At 33.2% G+C, this 26,648-nt stretch overlaps 3 protein-coding genes, 2 long non-coding RNA genes and 1 other non-coding gene across 8 annotated transcripts in view; 3 read left to right on the plus strand and 3 right to left on the minus strand.

The window, feature by feature from the left end:
• Positions 1-197: 197 nt before the first annotated feature.
• LOC125061222 (zinc finger protein 23-like) lies at positions 198-8,031 on the plus strand. 3 transcript variants are annotated; one of them, XM_047666529.1, is made up of 8 exons: positions 198-392; positions 776-885; positions 1,119-2,076; positions 3,080-3,285; positions 3,881-4,003; positions 5,334-5,528; positions 6,099-6,306; positions 7,917-8,031. In XM_047666529.1, exons 1-8 carry the CDS (start codon positions 297-299, stop codon positions 7,998-8,000), a joined length of 1,980 nt encoding a protein of 659 aa, XP_047522485.1. In that variant the 5' UTR covers positions 198-296; the 3' UTR covers positions 8,001-8,031. The 3 variants fall into 3 exon arrangements, with proteins under 3 accessions (XP_047522485.1, XP_047522486.1, XP_047522487.1); XM_047666530.1 differs by lacking the exon at positions 776-885 and having other exon boundaries at positions 200-392; XM_047666531.1 differs by lacking the exons at positions 5,334-5,528; positions 6,099-6,306; positions 7,917-8,031 and adding an exon at positions 4,110-4,326 and having other exon boundaries at positions 203-392.
• Trnan-guu lies at positions 2,454-2,527 on the plus strand. The gene has a single exon. It is a non-coding gene; the product is annotated as a tRNA-Asn (tRNA).
• An 836-nt stretch (positions 8,032-8,867) lies between the features above and the next one.
• LOC125061594 lies at positions 8,868-9,762 on the minus strand. Its single transcript, XR_007119062.1, has 2 exons — positions 9,649-9,762; positions 8,868-9,365 (listed from the first exon to the last, which is right to left on the minus strand). It is a non-coding gene; the product is annotated as an uncharacterized LOC125061594 (long non-coding RNA).
• Positions 9,763-13,937: 4,175 nt separating this feature from the next.
• Positions 13,938-14,649, plus strand: LOC125061133. Its single transcript, XR_007118986.1, has 2 exons — positions 13,938-14,154; positions 14,499-14,649. It is a non-coding gene; the product is annotated as an uncharacterized LOC125061133 (long non-coding RNA).
• Positions 14,650-15,127: 478 nt separating this feature from the next.
• LOC125061124 overlaps positions 15,128-26,648 on the minus strand; it is a 29,162-nt gene continuing 17,641 nt past the window's right edge. The window contains exons 8-12 of the mRNA XM_047666360.1: positions 26,076-26,200; positions 25,036-25,199; positions 17,166-17,313; positions 16,762-16,907; positions 15,128-15,270 (exon numbers count right to left, since the gene is read on the minus strand). Of these exons, the coding sequence (XP_047522316.1) occupies positions 15,136-15,270; positions 16,762-16,907; positions 17,166-17,313; positions 25,036-25,199; positions 26,076-26,200 (718 nt within the window). The 3' untranslated portion in view covers positions 15,128-15,135. The remainder of the gene's footprint in view (positions 15,271-16,761; positions 16,908-17,165; positions 17,314-25,035; positions 25,200-26,075; positions 26,201-26,648) is intronic.
• On the minus strand, positions 19,000-21,384 carry LOC125061114 (heat shock protein 68-like). The gene is made up of 2 exons (XM_047666330.1): positions 20,320-21,384; positions 19,000-19,391 (listed from the first exon to the last, which is right to left on the minus strand). The coding sequence occupies exon 1, from the start codon at positions 21,238-21,240 to the stop codon at positions 20,326-20,328; it is 915 nt and encodes a 304-aa protein (XP_047522286.1). The 5' UTR covers positions 21,241-21,384; the 3' UTR covers positions 19,000-19,391; positions 20,320-20,325.

Consider the following 26,648-nt stretch of genomic DNA (forward strand, 5'->3'; position numbering starts at 1 on the left):
CCATGGCTTCTAAATTTCCGCCTTTTACTTTAAATTTAGGCAACATATTAAGCAGAACAGTTTTATTGGAAAGGTTATTAGCTAGTGTAGATTCCAGTAAATTATATTTTGTCTTACTTACTAAAGTGTCTCATCATCATTTTATTATCTACATAAAATTTCTTTTCACCTGCAAAAAATAAAATAAAATCTTTAATTATTATATTTTTAGCGATGGTAACACTGCCATTTTTATTTGTTAGAAAATATAATGTAAATATTATGATCTGAATTAAATAAGAAAAGTATTATAAGTTATGTCATCATATTTGTGTTTTTTATGCCACAGTACAGTAAATGATGAGACCAATGAAGAAACACGCGAGAAATATAAAGAAGTCGTCGGTATTCATGTAAGAAACCACTTTAGTTGTACTTAAAATATTTTCGTATCCATGCTTAGCCTGTATGATGAGAAGACCGCCTGTATGAGTATGCCTCTGATATATAAAAAAAATACCTACTTATACATACTTATGTATCGTCTAAAGTTTAGTATTTTATTTTGACAGGGCTCTATTTATACGATTGTTTGTAATTTATCTTATAAACCTTGTGAATTCGGGGGCTGGAACACACAGATAAAATATTTCATCAAAAAGAATACAATTCGGAAAAAAATATATTTATATCACTGTCACATGACTGGCTACCTACTTCCCTATACAATTTTTTTTTAAATCCGATTAGTAGCATCCATTTTATCACATTTAACAAATGCAATGTATTATTTCAGTTGTGCCCTGACTCTCACCTGTGCTATATATGTTGCCACGTCTTACATAAACTCTTCATGTTTCGTTCAATTTGTTTGAAGCGTAGTTTGGAGTATCCCGTATTATTTAGGTGGGTTTTATATACAACATCATAATACTTGGTGTGCTTTACATAATTTTAATAAGTAATTTAATCAGCATTGTAATTAAAATAATTAACTCAATAGCCATAGTAGTCAAATTTGCTCTACTGTTTTAAATGTGGAACAAGACAAAGCAAGTGAAATCAACTTGTACAAGAGGTACAAGGTCAGGAAATTTATAGTATCAATTACCTACTAATCTTGAAACTTGAATTTTCAGTGAAAAGGGTACAATCAATTTACACAGAAGTGATATAGAAATAAACATATTATGTCCAGAAGAATGTGACCAATACCAAGAAAAACAGTATCATTATGACTATAATAATGATTTCAACACACACTTTAATGATAATAGATTTAATGATAACCAGTATGTTGAGTTAGAGGATGAATATGACTATTTTAATAAAAATCAATATGATGTTGAAAAGGTTACCGAAAACTATGACTATATTAATGAAAAACCAGATGAGATGCTAAATGATGAACATTTTCATAATTTCAATCAAAATTTTGATTATTTTAAATATAATGAAGAAATACCACAGATAAATACTCTACATGTAAATAAAAATAATGAAAATATTGGCTTTAATTATAATGACAATAGGACTAATGATTATTCAAATGTTTTTAGTCAAAATACCTTTGATATTCCATTGGATGATTATGAGAATCAAATAAAACATAATATTATAAATCAAACTTATGTGGAAAAGGTAAATAATGTAAATACAGTAGAAAATAATGATTTAGAAACAAATTATTCACAAAATGCCCATATAACTAATAAAGTTGTTGAGGAGGATAAAGAGAAAATTTTGGACAATGTAAACGAAATTGATCATATTATAGAACAAGATAATGATTTTAATGATACTGAAGAAACTAATCAAATATCAACCGATGATGAAACTCAGAGCAATATATTAAATACTGATGATACAAAAGTAGAGGAAAGCGGTGAAGTCGAAAGTTTACAGGCAATAAATATTAAAAAGAAAAAGAAGAAAGGTTTTAAAAAGATTGTTTTGTCTTTAGAAGAACAAAAGAAGGAATTAGAAAGAAATAGAAAATGTAAGAAGTACACAGAAGCTGAGTTTAAATGTTATAATTGTGCAATCGGCTTCTTGTTTAAGGACACATACCAGGCTCATATGATGAGACATGAGGAGGTAAGTAAGATGTTGAGTATTATCAAAATAAACATATTTGCACTCATATAAATATTGACGAAAATTTATGGTCAACCCGTGGCAAATTTGATAAAGCTACTTTAAATTTTTATGGATTTGTATGTTTTTACGTTTGTATTCTAAAAAAATATTCAATCATTAAGCTTGTTTTAACACTAATTTCGTAGCCGAAACTTAAAGGTCAAAGAGCGGCTCAAGCAAGCTTACCATGTTATTTTAATTGATCCAGATTTTACTAAGAATTTTGTTAAGACAATAATATGTATTATCTATATATCTTTATTAATTTATTATCATCTTGTTATGAGCGCAATAGGTGGTAGAAATAAATTGATAATTTCGCGTCAGCGTGCATAGCCTCCGTGGCGCAATTGGCTAGCGCGTTCGGCTGTTAACCGAAAGGTTGGTGGTTCGAGCCCACCCGGGGGCGGAAATCTTTTTTTAAATTTATAATTCATTTTTAATACCTATAATAATTTTTTTTTTCTGTACTACATTATTATAGATAAAGAACTACCAAAATTAACTTAAATAAATATTTTTGACATTCCTTTTTTTAAAATAGCCAGTCAACATTCAAATCAGTTTAACAGTTTTTGAAATATATTTCTCGAGATACCTAAACAATGTTGACAGGGTGTCGATTTAATTTACCAATTTTTTTATTTATTTTTTATTGTATAATTCACACCAATTGACCTAGTCCCATGATAAGTGGGTGAAGCTTGTGTTATGGGTACTACGCAACGGATATACATACACATTATAGATAGATAGACATATAAATACATATTTAAACACCCAAGACCTAAGCACAACACCAAATGCTCATCACATCGATGTTCGTCTCAGCCGGGGATCGAACCCGGGACCCATGGATTCGCAGGCAGGGGTACTAACCACTAGACCAATGAGCCGTCAAATTATATACATTACATATTTAAACTTGCAACACTACCTACATATAAAAAATCTATTGCAGTCAAATGGCGAATTTCGTTGTCTCACATGCACGCTACGATTCTCAACTCATGCGCTACTACGGACACACAATACATCCCACTCTGACATATATGAATGTCTGAATTGCGGTCAAATGCTAAAGCCGAGAGCGAAACGGACACACCCATGCTTCAAAACGAAATGCGAAGAAAATGTATCGTGTCATTTGTGTGGAAATCTTTTTAGGTGAGTTTCGCTTCAACTGCAAAAGCGCTGTGTTGGCCTAGTGGCTTCAGCGTGCGACTCTCATTCCTGAGGTCGTAGGTTCGATCTCTAACTGTGCACCAATGGATTTTCTTTCTATGTCGGAGAAATTTTTATTGTTTATTTATTTTCTCCACATCACTATCTTTACAGGTTTTAATAGTGTGGTCCTTAAATATAACATATCATAATAGCAATAAATTAAATCACTCCCTGTTACATTTTGTATATAATGATAAAGAAATGCTTAAAATTGGTGAAATAATAATTACTTAGACTAAAGGAATGAACGTAAATATTTTTTAAATATTGCATAAGTCTTGAATTTTAATGTTACAATAAAATTGTATTTTGTTTTGAACAATGTAAATATTAATTATAACATATAACATAAAGTGCGATTTTTGTGAACTCACTCAGGGAACATGTAAAAAGATAATCATATAAAAAAAATCATGCATTAAAAATTCATAAGAATCGGTCGAGCCGTTTCGGAGGAGTATGGGAATGAACATTGTGACACGAGAATTATATATATATAGAGAGATATACAAGGCTTACTTAGTTTTTATTACAGAGATGGAAACGGCTTACAGCAGCATTTGAGGCGAGTTCACGCAAAGGCATCGAACCGACTACACTCATGTACGATATGCAATGAGAATTTCACTAATCCGTCAGTCTTGAAGACACATATGATGTAAGTATCCAGTGTAAAACTGAGGTCTGGGCCTCAGTTTTTTTATATATTTTTATGGAGCTGGCTCATCTGATGTTAAGTGATACCCATGGGCACTCAATTCCAGATGGCGTTGATGGCCAGTTAAGAATTGTTACGCTCTTTTCTTGAAGGACCCTATCGTATTGGGTGTGTTTTTGGTGATCTTTACGTGGGGGATCTGTTTAAAAAGAGTATTGTTGCAGAGGATCGAACCTACGAACACAGGGATGAGATTCGTACGCTTTCTGGGACAACTAATGTATATGTCGCAGCCAACTAGCTTAATTAGCCGTTCAATTAACAGCCTAGCATTTTAACTAAACAGCGCCGTTTAACTAACGGCCTGAAAGATATTCAGCCGTAGCGTTTGTTACAACATTTAATAAACTGGCTAATACTTAGGCCATTTGTACGATAGAGTCATTATTTGGCAGAAATAAAAGAGATGAAAAATTTGACATAAATAAAATTGTTTAAAAAAACTATAAAACACGTGGGGCGCTCTGTGTCATACTTTTCGTCTATCGAGCAACCCACGCTTTTTCACAATAAAACCAGTATTTTTTGTTCATTACCATTTTCAGCCTTAATTAGGAATTATTTTCCACTTTTTAGTTTGATGTGCTTTAAAAGCGTGTTTTATAGTTTTTTAAACTATATTTATTTTCCACTTTTTAGTCCTATCAGCAATACGTGTTGTCTCAATTTAATCGTATTGCTTTGTGGACTTAAAAAAAATTCATTGTTTTTTCGAGATAAACCTATGAAATTATTATATTGTCGCTGATTCTTTATAAGTGTACAAAGTTTGAATTAAATCTGTCCGTTTAAAGTGGGTCAAAATCGAGTCCGAAGGAGTCGGTTACATACATACAGGTGAAGCTAATATAAAGCGTGTAAAAATATCTTTATAAAAATTAAATTGCTTGAGTCAAATTCACATTATTATTGTCACTACACTCTTCCATTGTACTGGTTGTTTTTTGAAACTTTGGAAAACACCATCAAATTTGTGATTTCCCGACGCCATATTGACAGTCTGAAGAGTTTCGTTTCGAGTTTGAGAATGGCAGAAAGTGGAACTAAATTTAAATTAACCAACAGGCTAGGCAAGTAATGAAACGCATGATGCAAGTCATTTGCCTAGCTGTTTGATCAACTGGCTGAACATCTTTCAGGCCGCTAGTTAAACGGCGCCGTTTAGTTAAAAGGCTAGGCTGTTAATTGAACAGCTGATTAAGTTAATTGGCTGCGACATATTCATAGATTTAAAAAAAATTGTTATTAATATTTTTTAATAATGTTTTAGAAAACATATAAACCGGAAGTTTCAATGTGAGCAGTGTCCGGCGGTGTACAAGAGCCCGTACACTCTTGCGCAGCACAAGAGGAAACACGAGGTGTTCGGTGAGAAGCACTGCTGTACACTTTGCGATGTGGTTTTTGATAGTCGGAAGAGTTTGTTAGCGCATTTTAGACGGACAGCCGCTCATCAGAATAACGTGTAAGTTATTTTGTTTGTTTGTTTGGCCATTTATCATGACCTGATGTATGAACCTAGGTAAAAATCTTTGGCACTACAAGTTTATTAGGTCTGGGCCTCAGATTTGTGTATCTGTTTCATGATCATTTTGTTTATGGGCAAGTAGGTGATCACCCTTTTGTGCTTGACACTTGCCGTCCTTCCTCGTCGTTTCCTCACGATGTTTTTTTTGTTTTTTATATATAATAGGGGGGCAAACGAGCTTGCGGGACGACCAAAAAGGGCAATCTACGCAGCCCCTAGACACCCATTTTGAGGGAGGAGTAGACTGCTTTTTAAACATTTGGAGGTCGTATCTCTGAGGGAAGACACCCCCCCCGCCTCCCCGGGAGTCGATTTCGATCAGTTCGCTAATTCGCAAAAGAAAATGCCTTGTGAAACGGAGACCTCCAACCATCAAGATGTTGTCATTCACCATAGACATAAATTCCATTGGTACACAGCCAGGATTCGAACCTTTGACCTAAAAATACAAATAAATATGAGTAAAAGTAGTGTAAAAGAAGAATCAAATCAGATAAATTGTTCCAGCCTAGAATGTCCCATATGTGGCAGAGTTTGCGCAACACAACCAGCGTTAGAGGCGCACGCGCAGACGCACGCATCCGCCCAATACACGTGCACGCATTGCACTAACTCATATAGTACTAGAAAATCGTTGATACGACATTTGCGACTGCACACCGGCCGGGATCTGATAGCTCCTGCAGTCTGCCATTTGTGTGGAAATAGTTTTAAGGTAAGTTATACACAAACAAACAAAAATGTAAATAAAATTGATAAATCACATCTAATTTAATTTTAAGGATATTTTATATTTATATATTACTAGCTGGCCTGGCGAACATCGTACCGCCTAACAGTCGATTCTTTTTTTTTTTTAATACTTATTCTGCTATTCGGGACACCGGTCTAGCTAGTAAGATAAAAAAAAAGAAAGTTCATAATACAACAAATACATTATGTCAAAAAATAAAAAAAAATCCTTCCCGGAAATTTTTATTCCACTAACACTTGAACTTTATGATATGGTATTAAAGTTCAAATTGCTTTTAAATATTATTACGAATATTTTGTATGGGAATATAGAAAAGTGTTGTTTTTAGACTTTTTCACTCAATTTTTTTTAATTTTTCTCCCCGTAAGAACTATCCTCGTACTTCAAGGAATATTATAAAAAAAGAATCAGACAAATCGGTCAAGCCGTTTTCATGTTATGTCGTGACAACGGAAAACGGGTTTCATTTTTATATATATAGATTGGAATATAAGATATTTTAAGATAGTATGCTTGAAAGGGTTCAAAGAAAAGCCATGAAAATGATCAGGTCACTCAGGAAGACATTTTATAATGAGCTGAAAGCACTTACTAATTTAGGAAGTAGGAGATTAAGAGGAAATCTCATTGAAACCTATAAAATCCTCACTGGCCACTATAATGTTCCAGGAATTGAGAACCTCTTTATTTTAAGTGAAAATACACATTTGAGGGGTAGTTCTTTAAAACTTAAGACCACTCAACACAACACAAATGTCCTAAAGAACTTTCTCCCAAACCGTGTAGTGGCCGACTGGAATAGGCTTCCGGAAAGTGTGATCTGTGAACACCTTTAAAAATAGATTGGATAAGTTTCTCCAAATCCCATAATACACGCGCATCAGCTTATTAAGCTGCTAGTGTGTTTATATACATAATAATAATAATAATAATTTTATAATTGAATTAAATTAATCTCTCATTTAATTTTGACGTGATAACGTCTTTAAAATCGTTTTAGTCGGGTGACATGTTCAGAAACTTGTGTCACACCAAAACCTCACGAGCGCGATCGCAGGTATAACGAGAGAGAGACGGACCGATCTCCCGTCTCATCTCGAGCGCTGCCAGTCATTCCGTGAATGTATGAAGAAAAATGTATATCATAGTCGAATAAGTAAACTTGTCATTTTACACCCGAAATTTATCATCAAAAGTGTGAATAAAACGATAGATGTAATTTAAAATTTGAAAAAATTGTTATCTTCATTAATTCCTTACTTCCCAAAAACTTATATCACCAATAAGACGTTATCACGTAAACATCTCGATCGTAAACCTACTTTACAAACAACCAATATTTTTTTTGCACATCTTTTTTCTTTATTCAGAAAATGATCTCATCTCATTTTACTGTCGCTTTTTCGTTTTATCGACTTTAAAACTTTATTTTAGTTTTTATCGAAATTGAAGATTGATATATATAACTTAAAAATTAAAATTACATTTGTCTCATTATCTTGAACTATTTGAAATTTTCTACCACTTGTGAATTGCACACATATTTTTATTTTTAATATGAATTGTTTCAGGGCAAGAACAAATTAAACAGACATTTAAAACAAGTTTGCGAGAAGGCAAAATTGGAAGAACAACTAGCTTCTTTATACGAATAACTGTGATATTAAAATATATTTCTTTTAAAAATGTATTTTTTATTAAAACGAAGTCTTATTTAACGCACGTATAACCTAGAAATACTGTGTTTGGTTACGGGAAAAGTATTTACGTGGTTATAAACGTTGTGTTCAGAAACTTCTTTGACACAATGAGAGAGGAAGTAAGTAGCTGCTTTGCACCAATTTCACTATCATAATATACCCCCATTAAAATCAAGTTATTTATTTTGTAATTCTACAGCTAACATAAATTATATATAACAAAAACAATTAAACTAAATCTATTATATAACGACATCGAAGGGACTACTCATATTTGGTCGTAAAACCCGATAGTCGTAACAGCTGAGGACGTTGTTATTAAGTACCTAAAGGTGCGTACAGACTATATAATGTTATACAACATTGCTATACAACATGTTTCAGATAATGTGGACACTGAATGTTATATAACATGTTATTGATATGTATGCTAGGACGAACCCAGCATCTACGTTTTTTTGTTTTTCTTTTGTTATTTAAAATGGTTATATTGCATTGTTATTCTAATGTGTACAGTATTGTTTTATGTTATAATGTTGAATAACAAGGTTACATAATGTGGACGTGTTATAAAACACAAGTTATATAATATGTTACATGTCTGTACGCACCCTTATACAATAGAATTCATCCAGTAGTTTTTGAGTTTACTCACAACATAATACAAATCTATACTTATTAGTATAGGTTTTAGCGCACCCATTTTTAATTGTAAGATTACCGGTATAGGTTAGTATAATAGTATTATAGTAGTAACTGTTATGATAAAATATTTATGTTGAAATGAATAAATAAATAATACGTAATAAAATAAAGAAGACATAAATTTAAACATTTTATTCAAGATTGCAATAGATTGAAACATTGCAATGCGGCAAATGCAATCAAACTATAATTATTCATAGCTTTTACGATTATTTTATTTAAAATATCGCTGCAGTCCACTAGAATGTCTTTTTCTTCTTTTTGAAAGACTTCATTTTTAGTTAAATTCCATCTCTTTCGCCATATCTCGGTAATAGTCGACCGTTTCAGAGATTTATCTTCTTGTGTCTGACTAAATGTATTGCTTTGACTAAATCTAGTGTTTTGACTGAATTGCGTAATTTTAATATGTTTTTTCAACAATGTTTCTAATAAATGAAATATATACGCTAAGTTTTCGGTTTTATTTATATTTGTTAATTCAATTGTGTCTCTCTCCAAATTTTCAAGGAAAGATTCGAGAATTTTAACGATTTTTTCGATTGTATACTTTATTATATTTTTAGATTTGTTCAGAAGAAGCAGGCGCCCGATGGATTCGTCGGTGTTGAAAAACTGTGAAAAAATCGAGAAATAATCAAAAATATGCAATTTTTTTTTAATCATACGAAAAAGTAAAAATTAATTCACATGAAAAAAAGAGCTTTGCGTGCTTAAGCATTGGGTTGCAGAAACGAGTCTTGGCCCAAACGTCAAAATTTTGACAGGAGTTTTTAAAAGGCTGGAAACACACCCGCTAAAATAGGTGTCCATAGACTGTGATGACTGCCTTTTATGTGTCCCGAAAGCTCGTTTTACCCCTATTATAAAATATTATTATATCGTAAACGAATATTACCACATTAACATCACATTTCCCCTCGTAAATTGTCAAAATTAAATTTGCTATAAATTCCAACATCTCTTCGAGGAAACTCGGATATTTTTCGTTGTCATGTAATCTATCTATCAGTTCACCTAGAACCTGCAAATTTGTTGAAGATAAAACTAACAAAAAATGGTTTTGCAACTTTCAAAACAGACAATTTTGTCAACAAATGGATCATGATTTGTTTCTTGGAAGATGCATTTATATTGCATTCAATAAAACTAAAGAAAGGATTATCAGTTGTATGGTTTCATTAATATCACGTTCAAGTATAACGTAAGCAGATTTACTGCAATTCTCCCCCCCCCCCCTTCTTCCTCCCCTCAGCATAAGTAAGCAAACCTCTCAAAAATATAAACGTATTGTTTTTTGTAGGAATCCTCGAAAAAGCATGTCGTTTTCAAGCATAGACAATGTGTAAAAAAGTAAATAATTACTGTTAACGTAATCATCAAATAAGAAAATCAAAGAAACCCCCCTTCCCGCTCCCCTATAGTAATTACGTAATATCTTTACGGTCCCTAAAGAAAAAAGTATTAATATTCTAGTTTATATCGAATTTGTCTACTATTTATACCAATTGAAAAGAAAATACAAAATGATTTGGACGCGGTTAGATCACACATTTGCAGTTTAAAAAAATATTTTACTTGTAAAATAGTGGTGAACCCCAATAAAAAACCAACTAAAAATAAATAAACATCTTTCGTTGCTTACGTTTAATTTCAATTTAAAATAAATATTTGATATGCCTATCGTATATCAAAAGTATGTTTAAAATAGGGTACCTTGGCGATTTCGTAATTAATTTCGACGGTAGAATCAAAAAGCGGTGTTTGACTTAGGTAAGTGAATAGACAATGTGAGGACTGGTTGAGCCAGTGCGTAGATTGAGATGCTAAAAAAAAAATATAGACTTTTTTAATATTAATAAATTATGACAATATTCGTTGCGTTTGAACACGGATACTAATCCATTTTTCTTTCTTTAACAGTTGCTCGTACGGAGAAGGAAAAAATTGTGAAGAATGCATTTAATTTTGATCACCCATTTTAGTATAAGATCCCGATATACAACGACCTTCACCGAGATGCTTATTTAATGAAACGTATTTTATATTTAATTTAATATGTCAATAAATATGATCCATATGGGTTGCCTAGCAAATTTCAGTCCAGAGTATTTTAATTAATATTAAAAAAAAACATCTCACCGGTATGATTATTAGATAATTTATTTTAATGCTGTATCTAAAAAAAAAAATAAAAAAAATACCCTTAACATTTAGTATGAAAAATAGATGTTGTCCCATTCTCAGACATACCCAATATGCACACAAAATTTCATGAGAATCGATCTAGCCGTTTCGGAGGAGTTTAACTACTAACACCGCGACACGAGAATTTTATGTATTAGATTTAAATTGCACATTACCAGTAGATGACCTGCTTTTAAAACCAGAATCTGATGCATGGCTATCAACGTCACTTTTATTCAAATATGCCTTAATTTTATTAAGTTCCCCCATCACTTTGAATGGTATTATTTCTACTTGAGATACCGTTAAATCATCACTTTCGTTTAATTCATCATTAAATCGTGAATTTTCAGCTTCATCTTCATCTTCAAGAATGTTATTTGTTTCTGTTTCGTTTAAAGCATTATCAGGATTATTAACAATCACATTCAGTTTGTCTCCAAGTATATTTATTTTATTTAAATCAGTATTGTTTACTTTAATATCTACATTGCCATCTATATTTTGAAGATTTGGATCAAAAAGCGAGTCGCATTTATTTTTTAAGTATATCAACTCATTTTGACTGCTATAAATTTGTGCGCTTGCGCATGGAGATTCTAAGGTTAGTATATCTTGGCTTTCTTCAAACAATCTATTTGGATTATTATTAAATTGGGAATCATTCATTTCTTTTAACTGTATTGAATTTTGTATTATGTTTGATGTTACAGTATCTTGTGATTCAAAATTAATATAATCAAACATTTGTATATCATTGGAACAATTAAAATTAATATCTTTCGGTTTTAAAGCCACATTCTCCATTATTGTACATACAGTGTTTGAACATTCTATCGTTTTCGAGTTTATATGATCAATTTGTGTTTGGACGTTATTACTTTCGTTTGAAACTTGAATTACTTTTGGAGATTCATATTGTGTTTCAGCTGTTTGAACACTGTTTACATCCATAATACTCTCTGTGTACACAATTGGTTTTAATTTTTTTCTTACGTGAACTTGTATTTCAGAATCATCTTTATTCTCTAGTCCACTAAGTTCAATTTCGTTTTTTCTTTTTATATCGAGAACTTTCTCATTGTTAAAATAATTAGGTTGTACGGAAATACAATCTTGGCTTTGACTTATGTGTGTGTAGTTTTGAGTGTAGCACGAGTTTGAGGCTTGCGCATCAAGTTTGTTAGTTGAAATCGATTGATGCTGATTCTTTTCAATCTCTTTGAATAAATTCTTTTCCATTCTTTGTTTTAATTCCTTATCCAAAGTTCCAAATTCTAAATTAGTATTTGTTTGAATATTTGGTTGTGTAGGTAAAGTAACATTTATATTGTTTTGGGTAGCTGGCGAATTAGTTGCGTGCAATAAAGTCTGCAAAAAAATCGTGTGTAGGTATATTTTAAATGATATGACGATGAACTTAACATGTAAAATGGCTATGGTACAAACCGATTCTAGGCTCACATGGTTCTTACAACCCCGGCTTTGCACCACCAGACTTTTCTATGTACGTAATTAATACCTACCCATGGAAACATCGGAAGCCAACCAGAACGTTTAAGACCCAAATATTAAAGATGACAACGGTTAGACACAGGAAAGGGTTCAGGAGTCCAAGACCATGATTGTCATTGTACTATTTCAGGTACAAACTGGCACCACATGACTATTTGTATGATTTTGATAAATTTTAATCTGATTGGAATTTAGACGTCTAGCTCATTGGTCTAGTGGTTAGTACCCCTGACTGCGAATCCATGGCTCTCGGGTTCGATCCCCGGCTGAGACAAACATCGATGTGATGAGCATTTGGTGTTGTGCTTAGGTCTTGGGTGTTTAAATATGTATTTATATGTCTATCCATCTATAATATGTATTTATATCCGTTGCCTAGTACCCATAACACAAGCTTCACCAGCTTAGCATGGGACAAGGTCAATTGGTGTGAATTGTCAAAAAAAAAATTGTAAATTGTAAAATTGTAAATTGGCCAATATAAACCCAAAAGAACATAGAACAACTCAAGCAAATATCATTAGTAACATTAAAATAAAAATATGATTGCGTCATTCATTAGCCCATTGGACTACATGAAAGACAAGACACGATCATGAAATGTAAATGGTATTTGCATAAGACAGATAGCATTTTTTTTTAATTTTGATGGATTTTTTTTTATCACAATAAGTCCAAATATTACTGAAGTAAGTACTAGTATAAAAGGAACAATTACTAAGCAATGGACTTAAGGTTAGATTCATGACTCAGCGACATTTTATGTCAAAACCGTATTGATTCATGAAAAAATTGTTTATATGCAATTTTTAAATATAAATAAAAAGGATTAATTTACCTCATTATCTACATTTGTTAAATTTAAATCCTCTTTATCCAACATGTTTTCGAAATTTTGCAAAATTGTTACACTTCCATTGGAATTTTCGTCAATATTTAAAGATAAGGTATTTAAATTTATTTCTTCGTCGCTTATATTAAAATCATCTTCATCAACACTGATCGCTTGGGACTCACTCTCCCGTATATTATTTTTCAATTCCATTATGTAATCTTCAACACTTATATTATTTGGTTTATTTCGTAATACAGCCAATACGACTGCTACCCGGTATTTTTGCAACAAAAGCTCAACTGAAACCAATCTTAATCTTTTTTATTTCACAGAAAAAATGCACACTACTATTTGTAAAAACGTAATATGTACCGTAATTTTCTTCCATATTATTTAAAAGTATTTATTAACAATCCACATTGATTTCGATGTTAATATTATTCTTATGTATAACGTTTTATTAAAAATTAATTAAGAAATAAACAGTCGACAAGAGCAGTGGACCCAGAGTAAAAAACATATTTTCCCGCTATTTCCTTCCATAGAGTTTGTTCAGACTACACACAAAACACAGATTCGCAAAAGTATATCTATCAGGTTTGTCTATGGATGTAGAACTTAGTTATCTATTATTTACCATAGATCGTAAATTATTGTTTATTTTGATTTGTCATTTTATTTATATTTGAACATTAACAAAAATATGTTTTTAATAAATTGTGGAATACATGGCATTATACACAATTTTATTCGGGATAAGTATTTTCATGATAGCTTTAGTCATAGCGATAATCAAGAGAATGTTTTTTCATTGGAAACAAGAGCATAAAATTGAGAGAATGACTACGTTCGCTGTTGAAAGACCAGGTATTTTCTGTTTTCTAATTAATAGTTAGTTGCCTTACTTTTGAAGATTGAAGTAATTATTCGTAAGAAGTTAGCAATGTGTGTTGTGATAATAAATAGTAGCGAGCGACATATATTCGGACTACCTATACAAAATTCAATTATCAACATCAGAATTAACTATTATATGATAAATACAATAGTTAATATTATTATTTTATATATTTCTAATGAGATATTGAAACTGCTAAACAGATTTTAAAGTTATATAATATCCTTTTTGAAAAACTTACCTTTCAACTACATAAATAAATTAAAACTAGCAACAAAATGAGATTTTTAAAGACTACATAATTATTTTTTAGCTGTAGGTTTGATAATCTATGCAGAAAAATGCGTCATCGAACGACGGCAATATGCGGGCGATGTTATCACCTACGACGTTATAAGTAAGAGTGATATTAGTTTGACAAAACAGAATATTGAGGCGTAATTTTTAATAAATGTAAACGTTAATATTTGTTTAATTTTAGTGTTTTAGATATGGCAACCCCAAATTTTATTTTACTTTTTTATTTTAAGAGATGTAATTAGGGGCCTCATAGCCTAGCGGTCTTATTAAGTAGCAGCTTAGTGAGGGGTACCGGGTTCGATTCACGGTTCGAGGGCAAGTTTTAATTTAATTTTGTTCTCGGCCTTTGAGAGGGTTGTGCGGTACCGGGCGAGTGCCTAAACCGTACATGGAGGACACGGTCGAAGTTCTAAGGCAAAGCACGAATTATAAAAAATCTTATACTGGACGCTGGCTAATGCACATACCGTGCCAGAGCCACAAAAAAAAGGATGTAATTATTTTTATGACTGATATATTTGAGGAGGCACATTTATTACGCTGAAGGAGTTGTGAAATAATAATAAAATTATAGATAATGGGAAATTGACTATTCTTTATTTAAAATAATATTATCTTTAGGAGGTGAAATAAAGGCAAAAACACATTTATTACGTTTTAATCTTCATTCGTCGTTGGTTTACAAAACAGTCTATACCATAAACACTATTAATTTTTATTATATCGTATTTTGATAGTAGATGCTCATGTTGGCCTAACGATTTCATTATGCTTCCGTCTGGATCCTGGAAAATTAAAAAAAAAATACATTAATATTTTTTTTATCAAAACTATATATTTTATATTAAAGATAGATTTAACTGAATTAATTTTTAAATTAATTAATTATCGACTGATTTAAGGTTTAAGGAGGTTTTGTGCATTTTGGTTTAGCGAGGGTTAAAATTAAACATCGGTTTACGTCGCCGTCATTTTTTTTATAATTAAGTATACATATATCTCTATATATATAAAATTCTCTAGTAGTAGTAGTCTCTAGGCTAGTATCTTTCAAATCCCTAAGTGATAAGGGATGTCGACCCCTAAACATTTTTTTTACTTGTTAGACAATTTTTTTTGTTTTTATTTTTTTATGATCCATCATACATAAATACATACAACCCTTAATTTTCACCCCTCTACGATCGACCCCAATTTTTTATTTGTTATTATTATTATTATTATTAAGCCTATATTGCTGACACCTAGTATAATATACTAGCGACCCGCCCCGGCTTCGCACGGATGCAATGCTGATACTAAATTCAAAGTGCTATAGAGTATAGGGAGAACCGCGGCCTCCGACGCGCTGCGTCCCGCAATTATTAAATTTGTAATATCATAGAAAATATTCATTTAAATCATATGCTGTAAAGGGCCATATAAATCTATATTAAATCAACAATTTATTTAAGCTATTTAATTGGATAAGGATTTATGCTGTATTGGTTATAATCGCTTCGAAAATTAGCCATTATTTGTCGTAAAAAGTAAATGACAAAAAAAAGTTATTGCGGGTTATCCATAAGAGATAGACATATACCCTCACGGACTTTCCTGTAGACCTTTTCAATGTGTACAATACTTAGTACATTATTTTGATAAAACTCGTAGGGTTCAGCCTGCGTTTGCAATGTAAGCGGAAAAAATTTAATTATTTACGACATCACATTAGAAACCTCAAAAATAACAGTACTTCTCCACTATTTAATGGATGTTATTATACATATAAACCTTCCTCTTGAATCATTATATCTATTAAAAAAAACCGCATCAAAATCCGTTGCGTAGTTTCAAAGATTTAAGCATACAAAGGGACATAGGGACAGAGAAAGCGACTTTGTTTTATACTATGTAGTGATTAACTCTAATACATCTATGACCCGTTTTTGGTGATCAGCGTATCCTGTGACACATGGGCCTCATCTAGCTGCTACCATTCTTTTCTGATGTAAGCTCTTCTTGTCCAAGTTGTGCCTCCTATTCTCTTTATATCGTCTGCTCCTCTCTTATGATATTGTAAGAAGGGTATGGCTGTTCGAAGATGTTACTGAGAAAGCCATACCCTTCTTTAAAAAAAACAGTCGCGCTGCAACCTCTAGTTCTGGGCCTCAGAGAGTGTATCTGCTTGGTGAACATTTTTTGCACGGCCGAGGACCGAACCTACGACCTCAGGGATGGGAGTCGCACGCTGAAGCCACTAGGCCAAGACTGTATTGTCTACACGCCATTCTTACCTTATCTTTAAAAGTAGCGACAGAAGATATTCCTCTCTTTCCAAGCCTCCTCCAGAACTGCCAAGCGGGGTGTGTTGCACTTTCATAGTCGTATGGCAATGGTAGCGTAGCGTCAGAACGGATCTTTTCAAAATGATGCAGTTTATCTGGAGAACATTATTTTTCTTTATTATTAATTTACTTGGTAATTAGCTATATAGTCAATATTTTAGTTTTTTCTACAAAGTAAAATAAATTTTTTGAAAAGATTTTTATCTTGTTACGCCAAAGAAGTATAACTTCTAATGCGTGTATATATAAGTACACACACGTTTTTTTATATATATGTGTCTATATAATTATGTGTATTCGCTACTGGGGCGGTTACAAACCACAGGGCTTTTAGATAAAAAAATGTCTCTTACCTGCACGTATATGTCTATTATGAACACGTATATGTTCGTCTCTGTCGTGACGTGATATTTCGAAGTAGAATCCAAGCATGGCCATAACCATCATGGCGGCATATTGCCTATGTTGCCCGCCCTCAAATAATTCTAGTGCGCCGAATACCTAGAGGATATAATTGTAATTAATGCAACCGCAACTTGCAAACCCTAGGTATATTTTATATGGACAATATCATAGACATCTTACAACCTGTAAGATTTCTATGATCGTGGTGTTGCCATTCTAATGAAACAAATGACATCGTGTTCTTTTATTTCATAATCTCTGACATATATCAAAATTACCTCTACGAAATAGAAAAAATAATAAGGCCTTGGACACGACAAACGAGTAGACGGGTAAATGAATAAAGTGCTAACTTCCGAACCTGGTAACCCGTAATGCTTTGGGTATAGCGGTTGCAGCAGGGTGGGGCTAGCCTTTGAGCTTGTAACGACACTTCTGCGCTTATGATGACGTCACATCTTAAAATGCCCTAACGAAGTTATTCCTCTTTAGAATATATACAACTTCTCGACTTTAACCATGTCCAGTCACTTACCAGACTGGTCAAAGATCCCTTTAGGTTGGAGGAACAGTACACCTTCCTTCCATTTGATGTCGATATATACTTTGTAATATAAATTACTAGCTGACCCGGCAAACGTTGTTTTGACATGTATATTATTTCTAGGAAACATTTTTTTAGTTTAATAAAATAACTATAAATAATAAAAAATAGGGGTTGATCGTAGAGGGGTGAAAATTATGGGTTGTATGTATTTTTATATGATGTATCATAAAAAATAAAAACTAAAAGTTTTGTCGAAAAAATATAAATTTTTTTTGAGGTAGACACCCCTTATAACCTAGCGGTTCGAAAGTTAAATAGTAGACGATTCTCAGAATTACTAAATATGCAAAAAAAATTCATAAGAATCGGTCGAGCCATTTCGGAGGAGTATGGGAACGAACATTGTAACACGAGAATTTTATATATCAGAAAATTGATTCATAATGGTACTTATCAGCGTGAGTAAAAAATTCTAAATTTACATTGCCAGTTCTCAAATCAAGAGCGTAGCACGAGTACTGGCAATAATCTCGCCTTGAATCGCAAGTTTGTGACAAAATATAGATACAACACATCTCAATTATAAGAAAGAAACATTTAGTTATCTTCTTCATCAGCAAAAGGATCGTGAAATAGGTACACGGACTTATATTACTCAGAGATTAAACTACATTTTTAGGATTGGATGTATTTGTGTGTGGTAAATAAATTGACCTCTATAGACACACACAGCAATCGCACTAACACCTTTTCGGTCTGAGCTTCAGATTTCTGTATCTGTTTCTCTAACAGGCAAGTATCTTGCTTCACAATACAAACGAGTGTTAAATGCACACATAGAAAGTTCATTGGTGCACAGCAGGGGATCGAACCTTGACCTCAGGGTAGATTCCCACCTAATGTACGAAGTTACCCCCCTCCACAACATTAGGTGCCGAGGAACTAATTGGAAATACACTTAGGATCTGTTTCACATTGTACGGATAAGTTCTACATAAGTTCCAAATTAGCTATTTATTACTTATTGGTAGGATAAACACTATTGTTGCGTTTCACGACTGTCAGATAACGCTATTCGTCATATAAAGTCCATCATAAGCTATGAGTCCGATGAATGTCAAATAGCACAATTTATCTTCCAAATAATTTATGTGTTGCATAGCTATTTGGTACTTCATCCATACATGTGAACAGACCCTTACTGAGGTATTCTGGTGATTAAAAATAAAACACTGTATCGTTTCTTAATATATTTAAACTTAATATAATCACAAAATGAGGTAGGATAAAAAAAAGTACTAAAGTTATTTTTCAAAGTTTTCTAGATGTCCCATGACCCATATGGGATTATGGGGTGAATGTAGTCCTTGATTAAACCTGAAAATATTCGATATTGTTAAACATGCACTCTCTTTTTAGTCACAGTATAAGCAAGTATGGCAGAAAGGGACGAAAAAGTTATTTAGTTAGTGAGATTTTGTATCTATGCAAAATGAAAATGAAGATCTTACAGCAAAAATATACTATATAAAAACTTACCTTCTAGAAAACTGGTGATCTGAAATTCTAGAACTAATCTTAAATTTAAATTCTTGTTACACTGCGTATTTTCCATCATAGTATTTTCCTGAAAAAAAAGATAGTCTTACCGCTAAGTATTACAAAATATATATTTATATACATTACATTAATTATTGATTACGTGTAACAGTTTTGACATTAGTGCTTCTTTCATTTCTAGTTCTCCTCAATTTCTACTAACGCAAAATCCAAAATCCAGTTTTCTAAGTATGTAATTGTTATATTTACAATACATAAGCATTACGAACTTTATATACTAAATGTAAATACCTACAGAAAAAATCATACTTTATCTCAAATGTCAGTTGTACTGACAATTCCAATCTTAATATATATAAATTACGTGTTACGTTGTTTGTCCGCTATGGACTCCTAAACGACAGAACCGATTTCAATCAAATTTGCATACCGTGTGCAGTTTGATCTAACTTAAAGGATAAGATAGCTTACATCTCAATTTATACCCGCAATATTATTTTATTGCAAAATATTGGTTTATTATTTGATAGTCACAATTCTAACAGATGGCGCTGTGTTGAAAGTAGCAACGTTTCAAATAAGCTACAATTTAATGGCATTACCACCAAACAAAACTTGCTTTGACAATACTACCTACTTAAAAAGCCCATCATAAATTATATATTCATACGTCATATTATTAATTAAATATAATGTATTATGTAATACAAGTTTTGTACAACCAAAGTTCTAGCTTGACTTTAAACTTTTCGATTTGTTTTTAACTCCGGAAAAAGATTGATTATAAATTTGAATGTGCACCGTTAAACGGGTGAACCGATTTGGATGCATTTATTTATATTTAATATTGACGTCTTACCTATAAAAATATATTATAACAAGGGCTTTTCATCAATAAAAAATACTATTTAATATTAAATGTTTGATGTTATCTTTTTAATAATTTCATTGTAAAAAAGTTTCATGGATTGGTAATATTTTTTTTTTAAACTCACCTAAACCTAATCAACCTCCGTGATTGTTGTTGCATCGTTCATGTTCTCACTTCTCTGTCTTTTAGCACGATGCCTCCATCTCTGATTCAATTTACTTATGGTAGCAGACCAACGACGTAGCAATTCCGACATCTTTCTCTCATACTCCTCCCGAAAACAGTCCATGTTCTCTTCTACCCAGGCGATGGCGTCTTTGCATTCCCCAATCAAAGATGCACACTCGTTGCTACTCAGACTCTCCAAGCTGTCAACCACAGTCTGCTTTACCCCATAAATATAAGTCTCTAACTGATTTCTGACCTCTAATCTTATTTTATTCTCGATATCTTCTTCTCGAAACTTCTCAGCATCAGCGATCATTCTCCTTACGTCACTTTTACTTAAACGATGCGTATTTTCTATCGTGATAGTCTCACAATTGCCTGTGCTTTTATCACGTGCTGAAACTTTTAAAATGCCATTTGCATCTATGTCGAAAACTACATCGATTTTGGCAACTCCCCTCGGTGCTGGCGGAATGTTGTTCAGCTCAAATACACCTAATAAAAGATTGTCTTTTGTTAGTGTTCTTTCGCCCTCGAACACTTCTATAGTCATACAATTCTGGTAGTCTTCCAAAGTGGTGATTTCTTTGACTTTACGGCAAGGTATTGGCGTGTTACGTTCTATTACTTTGAACATCATGCCCCTAGATGTTTCAACACCTAATGATAATGGCACAACATCGACTAGAAGCAAGTCATTTATTTTATGTCCAGACAGGATTGCTGCTTGAATGGCAGCACCACACGCGATCGCCTCTTCTGGGTTGATAGAACTAGTTAGGTCTTTATTGAAAAACTCCTTCAAGAGATCTTTTATCTTTGGTATTCGAGTACTTCCTCCAACCAGTACAATGTCATGGATGTGGCTTTTTGACATGCGAGCATCTTTCAGGGCTTTATCTATTGGTTTGATTGTATCTTCAAAGAGATCAGAGCATAGGTCTTCAAATAACACCCTTGAAATGAGTTTATGGTAATCAATGCGGTCGTATAAAGATTCTATGTGCACCGTAGCCTCAGCAGCTGAGGTCAAACTTAATTTGACTTTCTCAGCCGCAGATTTTAAACGTTTCAAGCACTTGCCGTATCTAAGCACCTCTTTGCCGTAGCGCTTTTTGAAGTCCTCGGCGAAATACGCTACCAATCTATTATCAAAGTCTTCTCCACCGAGCCGCGAATTTCCAGCTGTCGCCTTGACTTCATAAACAGAATCACTTATATTTATAATAGAAACGTCAAAAGTGCCACCGCCTAAATCGTAAATCAAAACATTTCGTTCACCGCTAAATTTCTTATCATAACCAAACGCGAGCGCGGCGGCGGTCGGTTCATTAATAATTCTAATAACTTCTAAGCCAGCTATACTCCCAGCTAATCTAGTCGCCTGCCGTTGAGCATCTGTAAAATAAGCTGGCACAGTTATCACGGCCTTGTCGACATTCTTACCTAGATACGCCTCGGCAACCTCCTTCATCCTGAAAAGTAGCATAGAACTAATTTCTTCAGGTGAAAACGACCGCATTTTGCCCCTATACTCGACTAGGATCTTTGGCTTACCATTTTCGTTGATCACTTTGAAGGGGTAGTGCCGTAGGTCCATTTGAAGACCCATATCTTCGTATCTACGTCCGATGAGGCGTTTAGCGGCAAAAACAGTGTTTTTTGGATTGACAGCGGCCTGGTTTTTCGCAGCTTGGCCGATTAGACGCTCGCGTTGTGTGAACGCAACGCATGATGGTGTTGTTCGGTTGCCGTGTTCATTCACAATCACTTTCACATTGTTATTTTGCCACACTGCCACACACGAATACGTAGTTCCTAAGTCAATACCCACTACCACCATTTTTCTACTATAAAGCACCGATTTGAAAATCGAACACTAAAGCTGATGTCAAGTTTAGCGCGCGCTTATATACTACGAATGAAATGCAGAGATTTCTAGAACCGTATCGACCAATCAGGAGCCTGTATAAGCCGAATGTGCCAGAACTGGGTTGCTAGCTTAAGGAATTAAAATTACCTTGACGTATGCAATATGGTTTCATATATATATTATATGCTTCGAATGTAATAATAGAAACAATTTTATTTGGTTTTTTCTTACTTTACAGACATGAATTGATAATATGGCAAATGTCTTAGTTTCTGTATATTTGTCTGTGACATATGTTTTACGACATTTTTATACTGTCTAAGTTTATCACAATCGTAGAATTGTTGGAAACGACAAACTAATTATAAGTAAACTTTTATACACTAATGATATTAATATTGAAAGTGTTCCCAAAAACGGGGTAAATGTTCTATGCCTGGCAACCCTAAATCTGTAGCAGGTATAACAATATCTCACATAGCCAATAGACGGACGTAACTATTCTCTGTCTCTGTTTTACTAATAAATATTTATAATGTTGTCTCTGTTTACCGAGTTTAAAAGGCGCCAATTTGAATTGAATAACAATATTATTTATGAAATCAACCCGAATTACAGTTATTTATACATCTTAGAAATATATAATTGCACATAATTTTTTGGTTGGTGGACAATTTTATTTAATTGATTTTACTTTGCGCTGATAATTTTCGAAATTTTCGCAACAAAACATACAGTAGAATTCATATACAACGACTAAACCGGTTTTAACGACTATAATGTTTACTCAAGTTAGGTACTGAGAAAATATAACCGTTTAGTGCAACTCCAGTTTAAGCGACCAAGACCATTAATTATTATGATAATACGTCCGGTAAGTTGAATCAAATTTTATATGAATCTCTAGATCTCTAATCATAGTAATCAGCTGTTGTATTGACCGCCATCTTGTTTTATATTATTTAACACGCTGGCTTTCGGTCAGGCAGTTTTCGACGCTGCTTTGACGAATATCGATCTTTGATTAAATGTCTCGAGATTCAATTAACTCTCTGATTTAACTACTTTACTGCGACACATACACAACCGACGCACCAATACCACCAACTCTCTCTCTGAAGGCCGCGGAAACGCTCAATGTGTTTGTTCAGTCTTACTTCGATGATGATCTTATAAAACCAATGATATTACGAATTCACAATACTGTACGAAGTTCTTACTACCGAACTAAAGTTTGTCAAAAACAGAGCTTTTCATGTAGTGCGTGTGTATGTAATTTATCTCTTTGTACTTTGTACAGTACATTATGTGCCTATGTTTCTAATTTGTAATGTGTAAGAACTATTAAAATAAAGTATATGTGATTATATATTCTACAAAATGATTTATTTACCTAAATAGGAAAATCAAATTTTCGCAATTATACATACATATTTATTCGTAAGTGTATATGTGCTTAAGAAATAATCCTGCTGTTTTGTACGTCATGCGGTTAGTGCGACATAGTATCGCCGTTCCCTTGAATATCGTTATATCTGGATTCTACTGTATATCATTCAAAAATTCTTCATAAAAAATTATTATGCGTCGTTGACGTTCACCAAAAACATTTTTGTAAAGACATTTTTATACATTTAAATATTTAAAACTACTACTACTGATTTATTTGGATTTTGTATAATTAAGTAATCTAAATATTAGGCTAGTACAAAAAAATCGCATGATAATTAACAACAGTAAAATTGTATTTTAAAAGTTTTCAATCGAGTTGAAGAATTTAAAATCAGGGTCAGTGGCCTCGTATAGGTAGGATTTCAAAATGTCCGCTCTATCGAGAAATTAATGCCTTTTAGAGATATCTCTACACATATCCATAGATTATGGACCTCCTTTGATGTGAATTTCTTTTTCTACTCTATTCTCTTCTTTGTTAATGGATGCTGAAGGCGAAATGTGGATTATGGAGAAAAATTTAACGCGCCTACGTCCAAAGATGAACCAAAAATAATACAATATACCAACTATATTGCAATATAAAGATTTATTCTGTGACCGAAACGAGTTACTATAAAGTATAAATGTATTGAAACCATTTAATATGCTAATTATTATGCATTAAAATTTATACAGACACATTTTTGTATCTCAAATAAATAAATACAATAAAGTTAAAGGAGATTGATATATGGCGTAAAAAATCAGTGGCGCTACAACCTTTATAGGTTGGCCTCAGAATTATTTATCTGTTTCATGATCATTTGTCAGTGTAATAGGCAAGTAGATAATAATCAGCCTCTAGTATCAGAATACGCTGTCGACTTTTTGGTTCTAAAGCAAGCCGGTTTCCTTACGATGCTTCACCGTCCGAGCGAATGTTAAATGTGCACATAGAAAGAAAGTCCATTAGTGCACAGCTGGGGATCGAACCACCGACCTCAGGGATGAGAGTCGCACGCTGAAGCCACTCGCCCAACACCGCTCTTACATATGACGTATTAATTGGATATATTAAATTCGATTCCCAGTAATTATTACCCAAAAGTGTGATCACGTTCGGGTCTTTATAAAATAATTTATATCAAAAAAGTTAAAGAATACGTTTGTATTTAATGCCCTTGCAACCCTTTCGGGTGGGTTGCCGGCCCTTATATAGTTTAATGTATGCTAATACTACACATTTTAATAATCCGCTTTGGGTATAACCGACTCTATTTAAAATCTGAAAAATCGACTGCACTGGCCCAAGAGATAGTAAACCCGACGCGAAATTCTCAAATCAAACGATAATGCTTTAATTACCTGTCTCCCACCAACTCTGCCTGTGACGTAATCAGGACTTGTGTCCAGCACCAAGTAATCATGGAACTGATCCTCATCAGAAATCTCCTCCAAGCGAACGCATGTCTCCTTCATCAATATTCTATTTACTTCTTCTAGACGAGACCTAACATCTTCCGTGTTATCTGGAAATAGATTTAATGACGGCTTATTGGTCTAGTGGTTAGTACCCCTGACTGCGAATCCATGGGTCCCGGGTTCGATCCCCGGCTGAGTCAAACATCGATGTGATGAGCATTTGGTGTTGTGCTTAGGTCTTGGGTGTTTAAATATGTATTTATATGTCTATCTATCTATAATATGTATGTATATCCGTTGCCTAGTACCCATAACACAAGCTTCACCAGCTTAGCATGGGACTAAGTCAATTGGTGTGAATTGCCAAAAAAAAAAAAAAAACTGGAGTTTGCGTCAGCAAGATTTTGTGTTTAGATGTGAAATATGAATTTAAACCATTTTTAACTTCAACTGTCAAAAGCATTGACCAATATTTATGTTCAAGCATCCGTGTAATATATAAAATTCTCGTGTCACATGTTCGTTCCCATACTCCTCCGAAACGGCTGGACCGATTCTTATGAAATTTTTGATTTTCAGTAAGTCTGAGAATTGGCTACTATCTTTCAAACCCCTTAATGTTAAGGGTGGTCCACCCCTAAATTTTTATTATTTAGATATTTTTTTTGTTTTAATTTATTATGATACAACATACATACAACCCTTAATTTTAACCCCTCTACGATCAACCCCTATTTTTTAATTAAAATCTTATGACTTGAACTCTGGAGTTTATATAGAGAAAAATTCACAAAAAAAAAACAAAAAAGTTTTCATTCCAGAAAACCGAACAGTCTCTGGGGTAGTATAGCAAAATTTTACATGTTAGTATATACTAAAAAGGTAGGCTAAGTAAATTTACATTAAGGAGATACGAAGTTCGCGGGGACAGCTCGTACACATATATATATATATATGAAAACTATTGATTGAAAAAAACATACATTTTCCATTATCCGTTATGATATATCTCACGACATTCTCCTGCCATTTCCTCTCGTTATAGAACTCTTTGTTTTGCGCTGACAGCTTGACCCTTGGAATTTTCTTTCTCTTTTCTTTTCTAGGACTGGAATATCGGAACAATGTTACATAGGAAGAAAAAAAACTTTATATATTGGACATTTAGGCCATGTTCAGATGGCAAAAACTTGACGCGCGTTTTCAAATCGCGCGACTAGACATTGTGGTATTTTCATACAACTGTTCACATGAGCGCGCGTTAACGTGCGTTAACGTGCGTCAACGCGGCGCTCAGAGAAAAAGTCTCTAGACGCAGGTGATCGCGCGTTGACGCGCGCTTTGATATTAATGTAATGTCCGTTTGCTGTTCAGATGAGCGCGCGCTTTCATCGCGATCTCGTGTAATTTTGTTAATTTTCGTAATTATATTTTGTTCTCGCAGTTAAAATGAGTAAAATTGAAGATATTGACATCGACTTACTAATCGATGAAGTAGAAAAAAGGCCAGCAAGTTGGAACAAAAATTGGATGAACCCAATGTGTACGTTTTCTTT

The sequence above is a fragment of the Pieris napi genome, chromosome 23 (assembly GCF_905475465.1).
Source record: "Pieris napi chromosome 23, ilPieNapi1.2, whole genome shotgun sequence".
Taxonomy (NCBI): domain Eukaryota; kingdom Metazoa; phylum Arthropoda; class Insecta; order Lepidoptera; family Pieridae; genus Pieris; species Pieris napi.

Bases quoted from the DNA above. Each gene is read 5' to 3' on its own strand.
- LOC125061222 (XM_047666529.1), top strand. From the start codon at position 297: ATGTCATCATATTTGTGTTTTTTATGCCACAGTACAGTAAATGATGAG. The intron at 2,077-3,079 runs GTAAGTAAGATG...AATCTATTGCAG, and splicing joins ATATGATGAGACATGAGGAG to TCAAATGGCGAATTTCGTTG. The intron at 6,307-7,916 runs GTAAGTTATACA...GAATTGTTTCAG, and splicing joins TGTGTGGAAATAGTTTTAAG to GGCAAGAACAAATTAAACAG.
- LOC125061114 (XM_047666330.1), bottom strand. From the start codon at position 21,240: ATGTCAAAAAGCCACATCCATGACATTGTACTGGTTGGAGGAAGTACT.